This window comes from Dermochelys coriacea, chromosome 7 (genome assembly GCF_009764565.3).
Source record: "Dermochelys coriacea isolate rDerCor1 chromosome 7, rDerCor1.pri.v4, whole genome shotgun sequence".
Lineage (NCBI taxonomy): Eukaryota > Metazoa > Chordata > Testudines > Dermochelyidae > Dermochelys > Dermochelys coriacea.
Window position 1 is genome coordinate 102686063 of NC_050074.1, and position 23153 is coordinate 102709215.

Below are 23153 nucleotides of genomic sequence, written 5' to 3' on the forward strand. Positions count from 1 at the left end.
TTATGTAATTAAAGAATATCATCATGCATATGCATGAATTAGTGGCTTTTGTTCAGTTTTTAAAGAAGCACTAATAGTCTCCAAAATCTACTTAAACAAACCTAGCAAATTGGCTTTAGAAGCACCACTTCTTCTTTTAGAATGAATTGTTTCCACAGCATCACTCCTCCTCTTCATGGGAGTTCTCTTCGCAGAAAATCTTATACTACGCCTTATTAATTGTTTAGGTGTAGTTGGCACAGACATCCGATGTTCCTGGTTAACATGAAAAGATTCAGGTGTCTTGACTCCAGTAAAATCTCTCTCACTTTCCTTAACTTCTGTTGCAGCAATACCCTGCTCCTTTGAAGTAGGAGATGGTGTGCTAATATGAGAAATAGAGAAACATCCTTTTGTGTATGGTGTATTTGATGGGGAGTTTGCAGTGAGCTTAGGTGACACTTTTTCAAGGGCGGGCGGCGAGGCAGCCGGGGACCTTCTGGCGGGTGGCGAGGCAGCCGGGGACCTTCTGGCGGGCGGCGAGGCAGCCGGGGACCTTCTGGCGGGCAAGTTTTTTTGTGGTGGTTTTTGTCTCTGCAAATGCTCTGAAAGATCCTGATAGGATTAAAAAAAAGCTCTCTCACAAAGTAGAAATACAAATTCTCACCTAATTCTGAAAAGCATATGCTCAACGTATCAAATTAACTGATCAGAAGCTTAATTTTACTCATTTAAAATAAAACTTGGAAATTAAAAATGTTTAACATTTTCATTTCAAAACAGCTGTAAAAAGGTTAAAATGAGAACTGAAGTAAATTATTTATTACCGGAATGTAGGTTAAAATTACAATTTTAAAAAGTTGTTTAAGTTTGATACATATCTTTTACTAAACTTAATTCACAGATTGGTGGAAGCAATGGATAAACATTTTCAGGCTACAATTTATTTTGTAGCTTCAAGCATTTTATTCCTTTAGTCAATTTTCAGTCCAAATTATGATAGTTTCCCAATAAACGTCAATTCCAGTTAATATGTAATTTATAGTAAAAATACAATCTCAAATAAGACACTGAGCTGGCCTTCAAACATGGGAGTTCAAAAATACTGAAGAGCTGGCTACACTGGAAATAGCAGTATTTAAATACTATCTAAAGCTGAAGGTACAGTATCTACATTTCCTCATGTATGCTTTTTTGTAATTTTCACACTTAAAATTTCTATTCTGTTTCCTTGGTAATGTTTAAATTTTCATCTTTAAAGTTTACCTTGATTACAAGACGTTTGAATCCCTGGCCCTTCTTCAGAACTGCACGAGGTGAATTTCCAAATGGTAAGCTTAACCTTGCTGGAATTGCACCTCTTCTAAGTGGTGAATTGGGTGGCAGACTTTTATCAAAAAGTTCAGGACTGAGATGACCACCAAAGGACACTCTTTTTCTTTTTCCAAAAGGCTGCTGTAATAACTCAAGTTCTCCACTTTTCCGCTTTTGAGGTAACCTCTTTGTCTCACCTTCTAAAAATTACAATTGAAAAATTTCTTTTTATATGAAGAGTCAAAAAACGTTACAGCATATAAATTAGAAATTAATTTTTACTCATTTTAAAGTCTGAAGCACATTTCAAGCCACACTGAATGAGCACAAATCCTTATAACTTAGCTTTTGCACAATTAATTCAGCAGATGTAGTTACATTCACATTTCTCAAACAATTTCAATGTATTAATTATGGTTAGCCATAATTACATATACAATAGTTAAGGATAGAGATGCAGCAAAAAAAACATTTCTTCACTTACTTAAAACATGATAGTCTCTCCCAAATAAATTTTAAAATATAGCTCCTAACCATACAAAGTATTTACCTGACTTTTTGTCTTCAGTAGGTAGGCTAGAAATATTTATTTTTGATGTAACTTCACCATCTCTCAGAAGTGCAACACTTTCAGAGCACCTTCTTTTTGATAATCTGTGAGGACCCAGTACAATATTAGCATCTTCCACCTCTAATTTCTGTTGGTAGTTCTCTGTGGTCAGCTTTTCTTTAACTTCACTACCTTTAGTATCTACATTCTTGTCAGGTTCTTGAGATGAATCTCTCTCCAATGTTTCTTCAGCCATCTTTCCAGAGCTCATTCGTCTTCCCCTTCGCGCTCCAGAGTGATGTTCACAGCTAGCAGAAGATGCATCTTTCGGTGTTAAACTTTCCGGAGTTAATAATTCTGATGATGGACTTTTATTTGAAAATTTTTTACCTTGTCTAACACTCCCTTTGGGGCTTTTGGAATTACTATACCCAGGAGAAAATTCAACAGTTTCAGAATTTCTCTCCTTAGTTATGCTAACAGAGTAAGTCTCATCATGAATTTCTTTTAGCACTTCTTCTGCATTTAAGGATTTTCTTGGTGTAAGCTGTTTACTATTTCTCTTTTGCTTTGAATATTTATTACTTTTCCCCAAAATACAAGATTCATTCCCACCAACTCTACTGCACACTACATCTTTCTTTTGAATTTCATTTGAAAGTTCTGTTGCTTTAACTCCTAATGATGGATCTTGTTCAGTCCATGGTTCACCTGAATTTGCAGAACTTATTTCATTGGACTTCTTAGAACTATTTCCTTCAGTAGAAATCTGATTAAGTTCCACACTGTGTATTTCTTGTTCTTTAACTTTAGATTGTTCAATATCTTCACCAATGATTGCCTCTTTTTCCTTAGTTTGGGTCTCTTGACCAGATGGAAATATCAATAATGAAATTTGCTGGGCATTAGTCTCTGTAGAATAAATAACATAAGTTACTTTACATTTGGTTAAAGAAATATATTGTAAAGAAAGGCCCTAACTAGCAAGTAAAAGAGAGGCTTTGAAAGTAATGAGTTTATATAATGCCAGAAGGAATGAAGTAGGGAGGATGTCTGGTTAAAAGAATAACGAATGAAAAAAGGGTATGTTTCTAAAAAGAAGTCCTCTGCAGATCATTTTAAACAAGAGCCAACATGGACCTTCTATCCCACATACCAGTGTTATCTCAAATTAGGGCCCATGATACAAAGGAAAAACCATTGGTCAGCAAGAAGGAGGAGAAGAGAGAGGGAGGAAAGACCTGGGAGGGAGGGAAGGGAGGTTGTAAATCTCATCTAGATTAAGATTGGAAATAAAGGCAAACTGTCTCAAATTAGTGTTTAGCTTAAGTCTGTAATTGGGAATGACATGACTTGTTTGTTAAAGAGTATAAAAAAAGTAAACCCTGCTAATACATGCCTGATAATGTTGGAGCTGACAAATATGAGTCTCGGCACCCCTGGATTTAGCCCATTTGATCAAATGCTTATGAATGTTTTGTTACTTTTTGGATATAGTAAATTGCTTATTATTTAGGCTTTGTAGGCACGTTTAGAGCAATTGTATAAATTCAATTTGGCTTTGGAATTAATAAAGGAATATATGGTTAAATTAGTGTTCTAATGTCCTCCATAAATAATAACTCCTACAGTGGCCATCAACATTAAATCACTTTTTTTTTTTAAAAAAAAAAAAAGAAGAATCACCTGCTTGTCGTGGCATAGGTATCTCTTCGTTGCCATCTATCTGTGTTTTCTCATCAATCTCATTTTTCAACAATTCATAAAGTTTGCTAAAAGGAGACATCTCGTTTTCTCTTCTGTTAGATTTAGCTGTTCTGTATGTTGATTTAGGTGTTGCATGTTGTTTGGCTGGTACAACTCTGGAAATATCTTCCTTGGTGCTTTGCTTGTCATTTTCACCAAAATTTTGGCCTTCACATTCTATGATTTTATCTAGATAGTAATAAAGGGTAAAAAGAACCTATATATATATTTTAAAACTGGAGGACTTATTAAATGGGTAGAAAAACAGATTTTTCTCCCTGGACAAGATTTGCACTTTTGAATAAAGAAGCAGCAACACCGATCAGGGTTATGCTGAGATGAAATATCAACACTAAAGTTTTAGCCACTAGTCAAGCTCTGTTCACAATCTTATTTGAATTTTTCTAATACATTCATCAGTAGTTAAATTGTTTATGCTGATATTTAAATTGTATTTAGACTTAGGTCATACCTCAGAAATATTGTCTGCACTATCTGCAGAATCAATGACTGCATCACTATGGTTCACACAGGCCTTTTAGGGTTTTGTATAGATTAGATAGGTGAATGGATACTAATTTTAAATCAGTTGGATGAATCTGATTGTTAAAACTCCAAATAAATTTGTTTAAACTGATACAGAACTACCATGGTAAATTAACCAGTTTTGCCTGGCATCTACATTGATTCTGTGACGCATGATTGTGGCAACCGCCACTGGGGTCCTTCCCCTTGTCTCAGCATTGCTTGAGGCCAGCTTGGATGGCTGCTGACAAATGCTGGACTTCCCTGCTGTGATTGGACAAGTTCCTCACTCCACAGAAAAAATGATGGTCCAGGATCTCTTAAAGGACCATGCTGAAGTATATAACAGCTTCTCTATAAAATCTTTTTTTGTGGGGAGAAAAAAAGCACATTTTGCAATGAAAATAGCTCAAACTGAGCTCCATGCAGAATGTAGTATAGCATTATTAGTATGGGGTAGGCAGATTGTGGACAAGATGATCCGTAGGCTGTGGACTATGAAAACAGGTGGTGTTATGAAGAGACAGGACGCTTCAGGAGACATTATTGCATTATGGGTCAGAAGTGGGAAGACCTTTTTGTGGTGACAGTATTAGGTACTTAATCTATTGTACTAACACCAGTTGAGACTTACTCCTACTTGGTATTGGGATAACTTGCATTGATTGACCCTCTCTGAAAAACCCATTTTAGCAAATCTGTGTGGATGAATGGAGACTTCCCACTGACTGAGTACATCAGTCAACTGGTCCTAGTATAGACAAAGCCTCCATTTCTCCATCTACTGCAGATCTACTGCTGGTAAGAAAAGGTAGCAATGCTAGCACAGATTTTGAATCGTATTCTCTACATTTGCTCAGGGTTAAATACTAAGGTAGAAAACCCACAGTACCTCTGCATTTGCATTATACTAGTGGAGCTGCACTTGTGGCAGAGAATTTAAGAAAAAGCCTAGAGTACACACAGACTTGTAGGCTAAAATGTGCAGTTCTACTCCAAAAAGCAACTATAAATGGCATCTTTGGAATTGATGGATCTGTTTTCTGGGTGCATCCAAAAGTTGTAACTTTATAATTCTTTTTTTTAAATGTTCTCTTCCTATTAGCACTCAAGAGCAGATATAACATTTGTGTGGAGAATAATTCTTTTGTACCTCAGACATCAACTGAATTAGTGAAATTTTTAATTGCAGTGGTTAATTTTGTCCTCAACTATACTTATTTAATGCCACAAAAAGGCAGAATTTGGTCTGCAAAATCTATTAGGTAACATTAAAATAAAAGTTCAACTGAGGTAACAGGTTGACTTGTAAAAGGAATCTTTTGACATTTTCCCATCTTCTTTTTGCATGCTAAGAATAAAACGTGACTATATAATATTGAAGAAAGCAAACTACATGAAACAACTACCAACCAGAGATATGAGGACTTTTAGATGCTGGGTTCTGTAATTCCACTTCTTCCACCTGCTGAACATGAAGAACCTGTAAATTTGTACAGTGTATGATAACGCAACATATTTTATCACAAATACATTTTTCTATTCTACATTTTCAGAAGATTACAGAATTTGGAAACTCTTCATAACCAAGACAAATTTTAATTGAGCGTCAGGCTTACAAAAATTTAAATACATGCATTATATGAAATTGTAGAGTATTTGAAGTTGGTCACACAGGTTACTACTTGAGTAAGACATCTGAGGCTCTTGAAGACAGTTTTATAGTTTCTTATTTTTGGAATAGTCATTAATTCCAAAAGAATCTGTAGCCTGAGCATGCATTACAGCTAAATTCTGATGATTGAACAAAACTGAGATGATATGCTTATTACACTTCAGGACAGCCTGCTCATCGATATAAGAGGCCAGGATTGTAACCATAAAACCTAGAATGTCTGAGCCAGCGTGAAGCACCGGAAACAACTACAAGTATGATTGAGAGTTCTTTGTTTAGAATATTGGGTTCAATCATCACTGGCATTTGTGGTCTATTACAATCCAGTTTTAAGTTCTCAGTAATTTTGACTTTATGAATTACATCTGTGCACAGCTTTCAGCTACAGTGGGCATCTACTTATCCCATGCTAAAGTACTAGATCATTGTGATATCAGAGGTAACAATCACCACCCTTATTCCACAGCTAATTTGCATGCAACTATATTATTAGTTGTATGCAGGACACTACACAGATGATGGATTACTTGGCCCATGTACCTCACCCATGTGACAATATGAGCTTTCAGCTATTAGTTTAAATATAAGAATTGCAGCCTACCTAAGTGTTTCAATGTTCATGACAATCAGCTGATTAACAATATCCCTACAAGATACTCATTTCAACAAGCATATTGATAATATGGGCAAAAGACTGTAAAAGAAAAGGTTAACAAAACCTGCTAGTCATGAAGATAAAATTTTATGCTTTGATCAATCTTTAGAGAAACTTCAACATTACTTTAATGTAATGGGCACATGGAATAACAATCACAGTTTATTTTCTAAAAGAGGCTCCTTACAGTCTTGAGGACAAGCTTCCCAGTTTTGCTAACTTAACTCCTTTAGGTTGTCATTGGCCAGGAAGATCAAGAGACACGTCATTAACAACACTGCATTACTCATTACTGCTATTCAGAGTAAGATTATATTGGAAGCAGGACATTAGAAATACTTTGACGCAGGGACGTACAGCTATGATTTACTCCTGTAATTCTTAAAATGTAAAAATTAAGGTACAAGGATCTCAAATGTCTCAATACCCCTGTACCCATCCTCTCTTAAAACAGCCAAACTGTTTCTAAAAATAATCTTTAGTTCTGCTGGTAACAGTTTAGAATATTATAGTTAAATATTTACATTGCTGAAAACTGACATAAGCCAATATGAATTAGTAAATAGTAAGAAAACAATATTTCTCAAGAGTTTCTTCACAGCTTCAATCACTGGATTAGTGTGTGATGCCAAGCTAATAGGAAGGGGAAGATAAATCACCGAACAAATACTAATATGACATGACAGATGACACCATGCATATGTTCAGCAAATGTAATCAGTGGCCTTAAAATTACCTGTAGAGTTTCATTTTTTGGAGTTCTAGAAAGTCTCTTTCTTGGCGTTGATTGAGGCAGATATTCAAACCTGCAAAAAATTTAATAGAAGAAAACAACCTCTTTGCTTATGTTACATTTATGATGGCTAACTGTAAAACTTACACAAACCCTTACATAAACTTTATAGTAATTGTCCCCTTCCAGCAATAATACCATTATTTAACTGGTTATAAATTGCACCAAGGCATAGTTTTGAATTTTTCCTCCAAAAGTCTGTTATAATAATTGAGCCTACAAATCTACCCTAATTGTGAGCTCAACTGTAAAAGGTATGTGAAAGTTCATAAGATATCACAATAATCTATAAGAACAATTGTTCATGGGAAAAGGCATAAAAAGGAGACCGACTGAATTAATCCAAACAAAAAGGCCTACTGATATAACTCAAGGACCGTGTTAAGATCAACATTGTTTTCTTGATGAGAAATGTGAACCAAAATTGGTACATCAGAAACTAGGCCTAATTGTTGGACAAAATAATGCAGGAAGAGCTATTCGACACCCCCCCCCCCCCCACTACCTTTTGGGGTCCTTTAAAGAAAGAAATTTTTGGGAAAAATTTCACTAGTTGAGCAAGCTTGTATCATGGTTGCCACCCCTGCCATCTCCTGGGACCCTAAGCCTTCATCATTCTGATCCTGAGAGATGTCCTGATCAGACCAGGCCAGAGAGAGGGAACCAGATGATATCACCACCTCTGCCAGCTCGTCAAATTCCAACCACCACCTGAGATGAAACACAACTGGACTTTAACAAAAGCAGCAACAGCTCTCAACTAACTTTTTCCCCTCAAAGGACAATTATTACAATTTAAGTTTGAGATGTCAAACAAGGGGGATTTTCCTGCTAAAATTTCTCTCCAGCTAAAGGGAAAAAGGGATGTTTTTAAAATGAAAGCCTTATTTAGTAGTCTACATTTCAAAGTGTTTCAACTTTTTTTCCCTTCATTTCTTTATCTTAATAAAAGGTTAAAACGATTTTTAATGGTGTTTGCCATGGTACTAACCAGGCTGTTGTCTCTATACCAAACTCTGTTTAACTCTGTTTAATGTTGGACAGTGACTGCATTACAACACCTTTTAACCTTTAGCCCAGATATTCCATCTGAATTAATACAACACATCTAACCTTAGGAGAAAGTCACACTAGGATATCAAGACAATACTGTCATAAATAGCTTATTAGTAAATAGTTTAAAAGTGAAATAATGCTTTAACAGCTCAGCTTTCTGATCATACTATGCAGAAACTCTTCAAGGAAATATGAAGCATGAAATTACATTAAAATTTATTTTAGGGAGTAAGAAGAAAATGTGTAAACCTCAGATTAAACCTCTTTGTCTCTGATCCCACAATTAGATGTGGATAGGTAGACCCCATGTCCTTAGGGAGCACCACTGAAATCAATAGAGCTCCTTGGAGATGCAAGCGTGTGCTTTTTTCAGATTTCACTGCAGAATCAGTGCCATAGTTGCTTGCCTCCTTCATTGCTACTGACCTGAAAGAACGATCAACAATAGTGAACACATCTCCATGCTTCAGATGTGCAGGTTGCTGAAAACTGTTACCATTCAATTGCGTTGGATTCACAGTACTTAAATTAATCAAGATTGCCTACAAATGAAACAAAAATAGCTAGTTCAGTAACCTGAAGAAATGCAGTGATGGAATACAATACAATTAAAAACAAAAAACTTACCTCCTTGTTCTCATTGACTTCAATTTTACAATGTTCTTTTGAGACTTGAGGCAGCTGTATGCGGATATCGCACTCCGTTTTCCTTTGGTTGAAAAGCACAAATTTAGTTTTAAGCAAGTAATTAAGAGAACAGAAAAACTTTATTTTAGAGAATTTGCTTCTGAGCATGTGATCATTTAATATCTGCAAAAATGTTATGATGCTGTTTGAAAATGCAATATAAAAATATTTAAAGTCAGCACAAGCACTGAGAAAACCTAAAGCAAATTTTAAACTAAATATACACTATTAATATTTACAGCTTCTTAAACTAAGAATTAGCTAGATATGTCCACCAGCTGAACGTACAAAGACAATTTTGAAAAATCTTTCACTACTGCACAAGCACTGTTGCAGTGCCGCTATTGCTAGCAACAGTGGAAAGTTTCCCAAAAATCAAAGACAAAATAACTAAGTTATAGAAGATTTCTCTCTCCCACAAATGTTACTTTTCAATCAGATATTTACTCTAACTTAACAGCTTTAGTGAATGATATTCTGTTATGTATTTATCCACACATATCCCTACATTATCAGAGTATTCTTTTCAGACTACAGGATTTGCATCCTGGATGCAATACAAGAGAAAAGGAAAGCACTGGAAAAACTGCTTAGGTACTTTTAGAGTATTGTGTTAGCTTTTGGTGCTAATGTCTAAAGCAGTCAAAGAACCAGTCCTGAAATTTAAAAGGACAGAAAAAAACAGAGGAAGCAGAGAAAGAAACATGAAATCTAAGGATTGCAAGTAAGAAATGCATTTATCTATTCTGACTCATATCATCAGAATTGTTTACTAAATTCCAGTCGCATGGCCAAATTTGAAGTCAGAGGCAAACTTAGGCCTACAAAATCTTTCTGGCTGCTCATATGCACAACAGAAAGAACACAACTTAACTTTCAGATCCCAGATTGAGTTTGGAGTTATGACAGATTTACCTATGTATATTTGGTAGAAACTAAATATTAGGAAACTTTAAAATTGCAGTCCCCCATCTTAGAATTGAATCAGTGTAGACACATGAACAGCCCCACTGAAACCAATGGGGTCCATGTGAACAGAGGAGTCCTATAGTGGATTTGACTGCAGGACTGGGGTCTTATATAAGGCTCCCAGATACGGCATTTAGTGTACGTTTACACTGCAGTAAAAAAATCCCACTGCCCAGCAGCAGCTGGCCCGAGTCAGCTGACACAGGCTTTTGGGGATATAAAATTGCAGTGTAGACAATCAGGGCCATGAAAGGGGGAGGGTTTCAGAGCCCAGGATCCAGTTAGCTGTACCCTGTCTACTATATCAATTACCCCTTCCAGTATAAAATAAAAAGTGTTTGTATTCAAAACTCAAATTTTAATATTTGTTTGGTGCTCTAATATTCAAATACACAAACCTATGTTCGTTTCACCTTTTCTTTGAGTAACATTCAAACAATTCATATACCTTATAAAACAATTTATCAACTTTTAAGAAAATTTGTGTTATTAGTTCTAAGGGCAGCTCAACTTCTGTTCACACTTAGTAACAAACATCACACATCAGCATGCTGACTTCTCAACCTGCCCCTTCCTGCCTGAGCAGCTTGCCAGATATTCAGTGGAATACCATTTCCACACAAGAGAGTAGTCCAAATAAGATGCCACTCAAAGTATATTTTACAGATGTTCAAAATATGATCATACATGTTCTCAGAGCTCCTTGAGCTTGGCTCCTTTTTGGTGAGGCTTGCATCTGCCCATGGGTTTGGGTTAGACTCCTTGGGCTTGATTTGATTTTTTTTTTTTTTTTTTGGTTGGCAGTAAAAGAAATATCCCTAAAGTCACTTGGAGCACCAAAAATCAGACTGTTGATCTCAGCAAATTGCATAAATCTACAATTTTCCCTCTCCTTTCTTACATGAGGAATGAAATAGTTAATGCTGACATTAAATTGTTAACACACTTAACAGAAATGATGCTGTACACACCTCTCAGAGCTATTTCATGCTCTCTGCAGACTCATGCAGATATCTCTTCACCAGTTTCACTCTGACACTTTTTAGTTTTCTTTTGAAACCATAACTATAGAGTTACTCTTCATGTCTGTTTGTTTTTTAAATGAAAGCATAGATTCAGAAGAGCAAAACAGGAGTTCAAGAGATGGGCCGGTACAGTGTACCACAATGTACTGACTCAGTCTGTATCCCCAATGGCAGCAAAAGACCTCTTCTGACTTTTACCTCTAGTCCCAGCTCAGCCTTGGTTCTTTCCTTTAGTGACCTCCTCCCTCTTATTAGGCCTCTGTCCCCTGCTGGCCAAGCGTGAATCCAGTTGGGAGTTCTCTTCCCCACAAGCTCCCTGCATCTTCTAGACAAGCAGCTATGTTGTGCAGTCAGAGGGTGGACATTCAACTATTTATCCTGGGAACTAGCTTGAGCTTTTTTCCCTCCATTAAACATTCCCCACCACTTGCAAATATTCAAACATTTATCTATATTAAACAGCAAAGCTTATAAAATAAAAAAAAAATATAACACTAAGAAAATGTTAATAACATGTTCTCTTGATGTATATAAATAATTTCTAACTTTACCAATTCTTACCTTCCAAATAAACAAGAACTTGCAGTGAGTGGAAAATGGATTCCATCAGTCCCATTCCGTTTAATAACAACAATTTTCCCAAAGAGTGGCATCTTTGAAACTGGAAGTCTTACCTGTAACGGAATGTCAAATTTACTATCCCAAATTAAGCTCTACATATTTATGAACATAGGTACCTTGGTTATATAAATTATGTTCAAAAGACAAATTCTCCACAATTTACATGCAGAAGGATCCCAACGTTTTTTCACACACAAGGGTTCGTGGGAACTGTTAAATGATACCTAATAACAGAAGGTGAAACTCTGAATATGTTCACAGAAAGGCACACGCGCAGAATTCATGGGCCATGCAGAATTATGTTTCCCCCAACAGAAAACACATTCTGATGGAAAGATTCTGCAGATACTCTTTTCACTCACAAGGGGCCGCTGTGGTGCCAGAACAGAAAGCAGCCATTCCCAGCCGGGAGCAGCCCTAGTTGGGGATGGGGAAGAGAAAGAGGGTGCCTGCCTCACAGCATCCTGCCCGTAGGGTCAGGCCAGGAGGCAGGTGTTATTGGGTTGTTTGGGGGGAGGGGGGTCACAGACTGGGGTTCAGAAGGCCTAGAAAGGGGGACAGACTGGGGCAGGAGCTGAATGGGAGTGGGAGTGCAGGGCCACATGGGGACCGGGAGAGGAGGGATGCAGGGATACATGGAGATGGGGGGATTAGGGGGTGGCTAAGTGGGGGTGCAAGGATAGGGATAGAGCAGTACAGAGACACATGTGCCTGACTGAATGAGACAGGCTGGGTGTCAGACAGGGTCTGCACGGGGGAAGCTCCCTAATAATCCCTCCCCATACCCACAAAAAACCCTGTTCCATACTTTTCCCACCCAAACCCAACAACCCTCCAAGTTCACACCTAGGCTTTTCCTCAGCAATTACTTTCCTCTTCCCTCAGCTCCTCTTTTACACCTGACTCTCCCAGGCCTTTGCACTGCTTCTGAGGGGTGTGGGAAATACATTTCTGCATGGTAGTTTACATGAATTATTATTCAGAGTTGTGTATTAATATGCCTCAGAAGAAATCTATTTGTCAAAAACATTTCCTGAATCTTTTTTGTTGTCTATATTGTTACAGACATAGTTGCTAACAGTTATTTTGAAATAAGTTACAATAATAATTGAAACTGGTATTGTTACACTGTGTTTTTGACAAAACATGCAGAATTTTAAAATATTGTGCACATATTTTTTTAGTGCAGAATTCCCCCCATGAGTAACTCTATCAGGTTGATGCAAAGAATTACTTTTCTATGTTTACATATTTTTGGTGTCTAAGTATCACAACATTTCCATAACTGAATGCTTTAAAAGGGCACAATATAAACTATATTGATATAAATGAATGCGACTTGAAAGTTCTTTCAGGTACAAAATCTGCTCCGAACTATTCTTAATGTTTTTATGATTATCAGCTTTCCTATGTGCCGAAATGTTTTCCCCTCTCTAATGCTGTGTGAGTCTCATTCAAACAGGGGGAAATGACTATACAAAAAAGGAAATAATTTGAATGCACACGTATGACAAAATGCTGTCATATGCACAGAAAAGAAAAAAAACAAATGAAAACCGAAAAATACAATTCTTTTCTTCCATTTCTCTCAGTTATATAAATGTAAGATGTTACAATAGTGAACAAATTTTCAAATAAATGCATGACTTTTTAAATTGACTGTGCCTGTGTAAAGTTGTGTATATTACAAAAACAGCTCCTCCAAATCTCAATCATTTGGGAAAGAATGACTGCCTAATTTGAGACTAGTTGTAATACAGTTTTGAGCATTAAAATTTGCAGGACATTCTGGTTAAAATTTGCAGGTAAACATATAATTAAGGAATAACTTGACAACCACATTTTCTATTTACTGAATTTACTTTCACTGTTCCCCTATGTAGGGCCAGTTTCTCTGATGCTGAAAAGATAGGAGCAGAAAACCCTCTTCAAAGCAGATTTTGGGTTTTTTTTAATTTCACATTATTGTGGCATACTACTTAAAGGATAAATGCATTAATTTAAAAAAAAATCAAGCATCCCTATGTTACAAAAACAACCTTACATTATTTAAATTGAAAGAAATGTATAAGACCATTTACTTTTCACACTTTTCGTATATCTCTCCTCACAAGGACAAGAGAACAGGTAGTTTCAGTTGGTTTTGATCCATTTCAATTTTAGATTCATGCACCAGCACAAAACTGCAGTATTAGAATTGAAAACAAGGAATGGACTCTGTAAAAGTACTCATCTTTCTTATTTTTTTGTAAACATGAATTCCTATTGATCTCATTTTATCTAAGATTTCTTTTAAAATTTCCAAATATTGTGCCAAATTTGATAGTGTCCCTTTAACAGAATCTTCATTTTTGTGCTGTATGAATTTAAATGAGACTATTTAAACACTTTTCTTATCCTAATTGTCCCCCGACTTGAGGATTCAGGCCAAATGCAAGCATAAAATAAAATGCCACACCATCTGTACAGGTTTCTAAACTAGTTCATCATTTGCCAAGAAATACTTTCAGAGGATTTTAGGGGACAGCCTGATGCGCCTATGTACAGTAGTTTAAAAACAAGACACAGAGAGGAGGGATTATATGTCAACCACACCGAGACATTTATAGAACCAGTTGGAGGAGAACCTCTAGAGAAAATGACAAATCAGCATGGGCTCTGCTTGAAATGAGACTGCCAATGTCAAGGTGAGGAGACTCTGACAGTTACAATAATAATCATGACCTGAGCCACCTACCAAAAAGCTACGATACACACATGCCCCGAGCTATTTAAAGCAGTTGGACCCTCTCCCCTGAAAACTCCACAACTCATCCATGCTCGCCACTGGGAACCTCCCCCCACCCCATCTCGTCCCCCCTCCCCAAAATCAACACAGCCCAACCTCGCCCCTCAGTCCCCCCTCCCCAAAATCAACACAGTTCAGCCTCGCCGCTTCCCCCCCCCCCTCCCGCCCCACGTTCCCCCTCGGGCTCCCTCTACCATTCCCAGCCACAACCAAGAAAAAACTCTTTCGTTCCGCTTCCCAACACCCCGGCGCCCCACACTACACAGACACGGGGTGGGGATTACCGCCCCCAACGACCTACCACGGCGAGCACCACACTTACAGCACCCCCTTCAAACGCGGGGTGCGAAAGAGAACGGCTCCTACCTGTCCGATTGCCCCTCACGGTCCGTTCATCCAGATCTCGCCAGCAGGGCCACATTCAGCCCCCGCCAGCCCGCTCCCTTCGCCGCGCTGCCGGAGCGTCTCCGCGCGCGCACAGACTCTTAGCTCCGGTCACCTACTCACTCGCCGCGCCCCGCACTCCCGCCGGCCGGAGCCGGTACCGAGGCCGCCTCACTCCGCCCTTCGCAACCCTTCACCAATCACCACATAAAACAAACCCAGCAGCCCCCACAATACTTGCCTGCTTCCCTCACTCACCTGCTGACAGAAATCACCCTTCTGGAGCTGCAGAAATGTCGACCGCTGGGACAGACATCCTTCCGGGACTATTTGTTTCCCCTCCCTCCTGCGCGAGTGAGGAGGAAGGATACAGGACCTGCCGATGAAAACTCCAATTCGAAAAGGCGCGCGAAACGGTCTGAGTGGTAGATGCGGAATCACGTGATCTCCAAGGGGGCCCAATGGGAAGCGCTGGGGCTGTTTAAGATTCAAACTGGCAGCCGACAAGGGGGGGGGACGGACCGTAGGAAACAGGGCATGGAATGGCGGCAGCTTAGCGCGCGCGCGCTCCACCCCCCCCCCCCTTCAAACGCTGCCCGGGAAATGCTTTCGTACGTCTGCATCTTCTCCGCTAAATCTGAGCGCTGCTCCCGCCAGACCCTCACCAGAGGGAGCCTCCCGCTGTCCCGCACGCGCCCCGGAGCCCTCCCATCGCTGTTAACTTCCCAGACTTCACCGCCACGCCCCAGCAGCCCGCTCCCTGCCGCCTGTCCTGCTTATGCCCACCTCCTGCTCCTGGACCTCACGCGCCCTGCTGAAGTTCACTCCTTTTCGCCTGACTGAGAGCGAAGGACGTTGGGAGTAGCTCCTGCTGCTGGCCGCCGTGGGAGACTCTGGTATATGTGCCCCGCTTCCCTTTCCTAGGGCTGAGAGACCTTCAGACCATAGCCCCCAGGGCCTGGGTTGCCTCTGACCGGGTGAAGTGGAGCATGTGACGCTCAACTGGTTTACTCCTCGCTGGTGCTGGAAAGGACTGGCCTTTACTCTGCCCTAGGTAACCACCTGTTCTGCCAGGGTGACAAAGCCTGGCCTAGTCTGTTTGTCTCAGCCCTGAGAAAGTGAGGCGTAACAAATGTTATTACAAAAGCGGCAAAGAGTCTTGTGGCACCTTATAGACTAACAGATGGATTGGAGCATGATCTGTTTTTACAGTTCCAGACTAACAGGGCCACCCTTCTGATAAATGATATTATAGCATTGACATTTTACTGCTAAAAGAGACCTGCTTGGGACAAACCAGGAAATAAAGGGGGGGGGGGGGGTCCATGCAGATGCATATATGCACATCAGATTGGGGCCCATATTTTTTTCTAATGGTTTATATGGTTTAGCAAGTTCACATTCTAGTAAGCTTTTTTATATATATATATAAAATTGTTTCTGTGCGTTAATTTGCATGACTGATTTTTGTGCATGTTCTACATGATTTTGAAGTGTAGGTTTTACCTTGTATGTTTTTGGTTTAATGTGGCGTTCTTTTTAAGGTATGTGTGTCAAGTGACCGCTATGCCTGTATTAGTGACAAAATACCATGCAAATTGACACAGCCATGATTTTAAACCCAGAGATTCAAAACTCAGAACAGTAAATGTTGAATGAATTTCAGAAGACTTTCAGAACACCATTCTGTTAAAACATGTAGTAAAGCCAGTCAGTTGAATGAGAGGAAAATTTAGTATATTTTTAAAACCTATACTCACTTCTGTTAGAGTGGCACGCTCCATTTTGGAAATATACCAAGGACAAGAGGGTGGTCTTGAGAGCTCCATGCAGCTGAAATATTATTTTCAGAGTGGAAAGCTTCTTAATCCCAGCTCTTCCGAGAGTACTCTTTAAATGATGTATATTTTTATGTTTTAAGAAAATGGCTTTCAAGTAGTTTGTGAAGTTAAATCCAGTTCAGCTAAGACTATATTTTTAACTTTTATATTTAACTATTATATTTAGTTCACCTTCTAACTTACATCTGTACCATTGTTCAGAGATATAAAATGCGGGTCTCTAACCTTCCCCACCAGCCATATCAATTTCACTCTCCTTCAGAGGTTCATCAATGTGATACAATGTAATACGTATGAACCCCATCTTGAGGAAACTATCCATAGGGTGCATGTCTTGTGCTGAGTAGAGCTCATCTGGAGTCCCTGTGTGTTGTGTAAGGAATGGAGATGGCAGGTCATGAATGAACTAGGGGAGGGAGGAGAACAGGAGAATCCACTACTGCCCAAAAGGTATCTGTTATCCTGTTGGCTGGAGTAGGCCCTACAGTTCTGCTCAGTATGAAGGCATTTCTCACCTCCTGCTCCTCCATTGTCCTAACCTGGAGGGATTCTGATAGGTGCTGAGGGTGGAATTTTCAAAAGGGCTTAAGGAGCACAAACTTTGACCTGCAGGTTTCAGAGTAGCATCTGTGTTAGTCTGTATTCACAAAAAGAAAAGGAGGACTTGTGGCACCTTAGAGACTAACAAATTTATTTGAGCATAAGCTTTCGTGAGCTACAGCTCGCTTCAATGGATGCATTCAGTGGAAAATACAGTGGGGAGACTTATATACAAACACAGAGAACATGAAACAATGGGTATTACCATACACACTGTAAGAAGAGTGATCACTTAAGATGAGCTATTACCAGCAGGAAGGGGGGCGGAGGAAGAAAACCTTTTGTGGTGATAATCAAGGTGGGCCATTTCCAGCAGTTGACAAGAACGTCTGAAGAACAGTGGCGGGTGGGGGAATAGCATGGGGAAATAGTTTTACTTTGTGTAATGATCCATCCACTCCCAGTCTCTATTCAAGCCTAAGTTAATTGTATCCAGTTTGCAAATTAATTCCAATTCAACAGTCTCTCGTTGGGAGTCTGTTTTTGAAGTTTTTTTGTTGAAGAATAGCCACCCTCAGGTCTGTAATCGAGTGACTGGAGAGACTGAAATGTTCTCCAACTGGCTTTTGAATGTTATAATAATGTCTGACTTGTGTCCATTTATTCTTTTACGTAGAGACTGTCCAGTTTGACCAATGTACATGGATGGCAGAGGGGCATTGCTGGCACATGATGGCATATATCACATTGGTAGATGCGCAGATGAATGAGCCTCTGATAGTGTGGCTGATGTGATTAGGCCCTATGATGGTGTCCCCTGAATAGATATGTGGACAGAATTGGCAACAGGCTTTGTTGCAAGGATAGGTTCCTGGGTTAGTGGTTCTGGTGTGTGGTTGCTGGTGAGTATTTGCTTCAGGTTGGGGGGCTGTCTGTAAGCAAGGACGGGCCTGTCTCCCAAGATCAGAGAGTGATGGGTCGTCCTTCAGGATAGGTTGTAGATCCTTGATGATGCGTTGGAGAGGTTTAGTTGGGGGCTGAAGGTAATGGCTAGTTTGCACCTAAATGACTTACGATTTAGGAACACAGGTCTCTTTTCTACTGATGTTTTGAACAAGTATAAATGTGTTAATTAATTACTCTGCTGTTTTTGATTCAGCACTCCTAAAGATTATATAATAAGATTCCATGATTATCACTCTGAAGCCTAGAATGTTTGAGTCAGTGTGAAGCAATCAAAGCTACCAGTATCTCTGAGAGTTTTTTGTTTAGAACATCACTAGGTTCAGTCATCGCTGTTGATCAAATTTTTTGGCCATTTTGACTTAATAAATCGCATCTGTGAGGTATAGAGCTACAGTAGATATTTATCTAGGCCATGTCAAGAGTCCTAGACATTGCAATATCAGAGTTAATCAATTATCACCTTTATTCTACAGCATCCTTTGGTTCCTTTGGACTTGCTGGTGTCCATGAGAGGCTCAATTAGCAAAGTACAAACAGGCAAAGCTAGCTATATAAAATTTAAAGGGAAATGGTCGTCTTTCAAAAATTTAGTTAAAAATAGTTTAATGTGCAAAGGCAACCCTTGAATCTCCCTACCAATATTTGTGGATCATTTTCCTGTTTTTTTTTTTTAAATGGACCCATATACTCAAAGGGAAACTGAAAGACCAATTCTGCATAGGTGCCGACCCCGTGGGTGCTGCAGAGCTCAAGCACCCATGGAAAAAAGTAGGGTGTATCTGGGGGGCAGGGGAGAGGCTCAAGCTCCCACCAGCTACAGTGGTTCTGTGGCCCTGGGGTTGGCCAGGGATCAGCTGTTCAGCAGGGCCCTGAGGCTGGCCACAGATGGGCTGTTTGGCTAGCATTGCTGTTTGATAGTGACTGCCAGACCCCCCACAATCTCCTCATGCCATAAGCAGGAAGGGGGGCAGGTTATGTGTGCTCAGTTCCAAGGAATGGTGATGCTTTTCCTCAGCGCTCTGGATCCAGCTGTGCTGTCCTGCCCATAGCAAGCCCTAGCGTTTCCAATAAGGCCATGCTGCAGCAAGTGACACTGTGCTAGTTTCATCCTGACACAAGTGTCAGTCACACGAATGGTCCTCAGTGCACCTTTGTGCCTGGTCTGAGTTCTAGGACCAGGACTTATCTAACTATATGGTGGGAAGCAGTGAAACTGATTATGTAATAAGGTCCTGATTTAGCAAAGGACTTTGGGACCAAAGCATCAAGTGCACAAAGTAAACAGATTATAAACTTATTTTCTATTTTTTATAATTTCAGTTAAAGGAATTTCACAGGGTACTTGTAACAATAGTAGGTAAAAATGTTCAAACAGAATTGTGATTTTAATATAGCTTTATATAGAAATGGTTACTTGCTGTAACTGTGGTTCTTCAAAATGTGATGCAGATGTATATTCCACTTAGGGGTGTGTGTGTGTGCGTGTGCCCAGTGCACCGCAGTCAGAGAGTCTTGCTAGCAGAACCCAGAGAGGGACAGCGCTTCTGTCTTGTGGCTGTGGCCCATTCCCTGGCTATATGAGGTAGTGCTGCCCTGACCCGCCCCCCACCCTCAGTTCCTTTTCACCAAAACTATGAGAGGAGACTCCAATGCAGAGGGGGTGGAGGGTGGGTCATGGAATACTCGTCTGCATCACATCTCGAAGAATCACAGTTACAGTAAATAGCAGTTTCTTCTTCTTTGAGGAGATGCAGATGTGTATTCCACTTAAGTTACTCACAAGCCATACCCCATCCGGGGGGCAGGGGAGTGGAGCTAGGAGTCTGTTGAAATAAGGATTTCAGAACTGCTATTCCCAAGCCTGGGTCCTCTCTGGAAGATGCGGAATTAGCATAATGGTCCATAAATGTATGTATGGACGACCACATGACTGCCCTGCAAATGTCACTGGGGAATGCTATCGACGTTGCTTGTGCTTTCCTCTGAGTTCACATTTGCTCAGGAGACATAGCCGAAGCTGTCTCATATGCAGTCTTGATAAAGAATATTATCCATCTAGAGATAGCCTGTGCAGAAACCGCTTGCCCCTTCATGTCATCCGCATACGACACAAACAGGCACAGAGAAAAACTAAATGCTTCAGTACTACCCAGATGAAAACCTAGACATTGCCTGACATCCAAAATATGGAAGTGCTCTTCCTTAGGGGATGAATGCAGCTTAGGGAAAAACGCAGGTAAATACACCTGGACTGTCGTGGATTGCAGACTGAGCCAGAGATGTTGAATTGCCTGGAAGCGATCGGTCGGCAGGAATGTTCTCAACGTCATGGAATCAAACAGGGCCCCAATGAACTCTATTTTTTGAGTGGGAGCTAAAGTTGACTTTCTGGTGTTGAGACTGAGGCCCAGACAGTCAGGCAAGTGCAGTGTGGTACACTGCAGGAGGTGGAAGAAATGACTGGAACAGTGCTCTGAGCAAAGGATTCAAAATGGGCGTTAGATGACATCAAGGGAGGGTGTCTAGTTCTCACCGAAGGCTGAGCCAGACTGCTTTCTCTTGTGGAACCTATAGCTCTTCCTAGAGTAGTCCTGTTGTTTCAGGAGAAAGGGCTGTACAAAGGTATGCTGCAGGTGATACTACTACTGCTGCTGCTACTGAGCACCTTATCAGTGCTGGAGGGTAGCCCTGAAGTCCTTGAAGGAGTGAAGTGTCATCAGTCTTGTCTGATAACATGGTTCGGCCACCAAAAGACAAGTCCTTGATGGCCTGGTGGACATCAGATGCAGTGCTGTTGTTTAGCAGACAGGAAGCCCTCACATAGTAACCATGGAGGCCATCACCCTGGCCGAAGTGTCCACAATGTCAAGGGTGGATTGCAGGGACATCTTGGCCACCAAATAGCCTTTCTTGACGAAAGACCAAAATTCCTCCCATGCAGCCTCACACAGCTAGTCCATGAACTTGGACATATTCCAATGAAGGAAGTCATATTTTGACAGCAAGGCCTGTCTACTAGTGATTTGCATCTGTAGGGACGAGGATGTATAGATTTTCCTGCTCATAAGGTCCAGTCATTTAGTGTCTGTGTCCTGGAGGGTGGACTTGAATTTGTCCTGGTGGGCCCTGTCGATAGAACCCCTCAAATCCCTGAACTGGAACAAGTAGCACTTTTCTATGTGCATAGCTGCCAGCAGTACTGAGGCAGGCGTGCTCCAATGGGATTTGGGTGGTTCAAGGAGCACATGGTTGAGGAGGAGGCAACTCTCCTGGGGCAGATGACTAAAATGTCTGCCAATTTATGGGTGTTCTCCTGCAGGAACTCCACCTGAATGCTGAAGGATGTTGCCACATGGCACAAGAGGTCTTTATACCTTAATGTCCTCTGGTATTGAAGGGGAGGATGAACCTAGTAGTACAGCATCATCTGGAGACAAGGATGAGTCCCTTATTTGAGCCAAAACCGGATCTTGTTCCAGGGATGATGTACCTGGACAAGATGACTCCAGAGGTGCCGCAGGGAGGAAGACCACCGATATCTGAGCTTGCAGCTGATCTGTGGACACCACTGCAGATCTGGGGGGTGCCTTTGTAAAGATGAAGAGCAGGACCTCTGTGAACCAGGGGTGTCCCACTGATTCCAAGGGGCCACTGATATGGGTAGGGCATTGGTGGTCAGTAGGTGGTGGACCAGGGACTTCCATACTGACCACAGGGCGCATACCAATCTTGGGCACCATAATGGTCCATTAGTTGTCTTCAACATGGGTGGTATGTGAAAAACCCCAAGGTGGGCTAGCCCTGGCCCCGCCCATTCCATCTGAGGCCCCCCCCACCCCATGCCTGCCAGAGCCCCCAACCCCTCCTCCCCCCCCGGTCATCAGAGGGGCCCCAGCTGAACCATTCCAAACACCCACACCAGCCATCCCAAGCCCTGGATCACTGGCTGACCCATGCTGGCCGCCCTGAGTCCCAGGCTACCAGCCGACCCGAGCCACCAGCCAGTCTGCGCTGTCCTGGGTCACCAGCCAGCCCGAGCTACTGGCCTGAGCTGAGACCCTGCTGCCTTTGAGGGAGAGGGAAAGCAAGGGCAGGGCCTCGGGGCAGAGCATGGGTGGGGCCACGGCCTGGGTTAGGGGAGGCTTAGCTGCCCTGGCCTATTATACCCGCCACCCATGGTTTTCAGTGTATATTGGGTGAGACAGAGCAGGAGGATGACAACCTCATCTCTGATGTGGAGGAGTCTTGGGACCCCTGGTGACGGGCCAGAGAGACCAGAGGGAGCAAGTAAGTGATCCGATTAGTCCATCATCCAGAACATGGCGGGAAGTAGTTCTGCAGCCTGGGGCGGCACCGCTAGTATCGAACATACCAGAGCCAAAGGCGGTGAGGTACAGCATTGGATGTGAATGTGAATATTGGCATTGGAATGCTTGATTGTACTGATGCCAAGGGTGCTGAAAGCTGCCGGGGATGCATGTGCAGTGCCAACTACAGCGGTGCTGAGGAGGTTCTCCGTACTGGGGGCCCCTGAACTGATTCTGATACCAACTCTACCCCCACTACTGGAAGGGGAGCACTGGGATATGGTGCCAAACTGTCAACAGAAAATACCTCCTCCGCCTCTTTGGAGACGCGCCTGCTCCTGAACGTGAAGTGGCTGTACATTCAGAGCCTGAGAGTGATCATCAGCCCAATGAAGGCCTTGATAAGTGGATCAGGCTGCATGGCCTGTTTGAGCAGTTGCTTCTTGAGGCAAAGGTCCCAGGCCACCTGAGTCTTTTTCTTGAACTATCTATAGATCGAATAGCACTCTTTGAAGTGGGCCTTGCCAAGACAGATCAGGCACTACATGTGGGGATCACTGCTAGGTATGGCTCCCACACACGAAGGACAGTGTTTGAACCCTGGTGAGGACATCACCAGGGGAAAAAGCTACTAGAGCTATCCCAACACTAACTATATAGTTAGTATTTAGTGTTAATTTGTAGAGTAAAAAACTAAGTGGACGGTAAGAAGGAACTGTGGGGGCTGGGTCA

At 41.2% G+C, this 23153-nt stretch overlaps 1 protein-coding gene and 1 long non-coding RNA gene across 4 annotated transcripts in view; one reads left to right on the plus strand and one right to left on the minus strand.

Annotated features, from left to right (window-relative positions):
- The window catches only part of MKI67 (marker of proliferation Ki-67), a 36862-nt gene extending 21718 nt beyond the window's left edge, over positions 1-15144 (minus strand). The window contains exons 1-10 of the mRNA XM_043519348.1: positions 15026-15144; positions 11536-11648; positions 8921-9002; positions 8720-8835; positions 7181-7250; positions 5528-5597; positions 3530-3778; positions 1844-2755; positions 1246-1493; positions 102-594 (exon numbers count right to left, since the gene is read on the minus strand). Of these exons, the coding sequence (XP_043375283.1) occupies positions 102-594; positions 1246-1493; positions 1844-2755; positions 3530-3778; positions 5528-5597; positions 7181-7250; positions 8720-8835; positions 8921-9002; positions 11536-11627 (2332 nt within the window). The 5' untranslated portion in view covers positions 11628-11648; positions 15026-15144. The remainder of the gene's footprint in view (positions 1-101; positions 595-1245; positions 1494-1843; positions 2756-3529; positions 3779-5527; positions 5598-7180; positions 7251-8719; positions 8836-8920; positions 9003-11535; positions 11649-15025) is intronic.
- Positions 15145-15211: 67 nt separating this feature from the next.
- LOC119858691 overlaps positions 15212-23153 on the plus strand; it is a 71229-nt gene continuing 63287 nt past the window's right edge. For all 3 annotated transcript variants that reach the window (XR_005293986.2, XR_005293988.2, XR_005293989.2), the window contains exon 1: positions 15212-15821. This is a non-coding gene — a long non-coding RNA (uncharacterized LOC119858691). The remainder of the gene's footprint in view (positions 15822-23153) is intronic.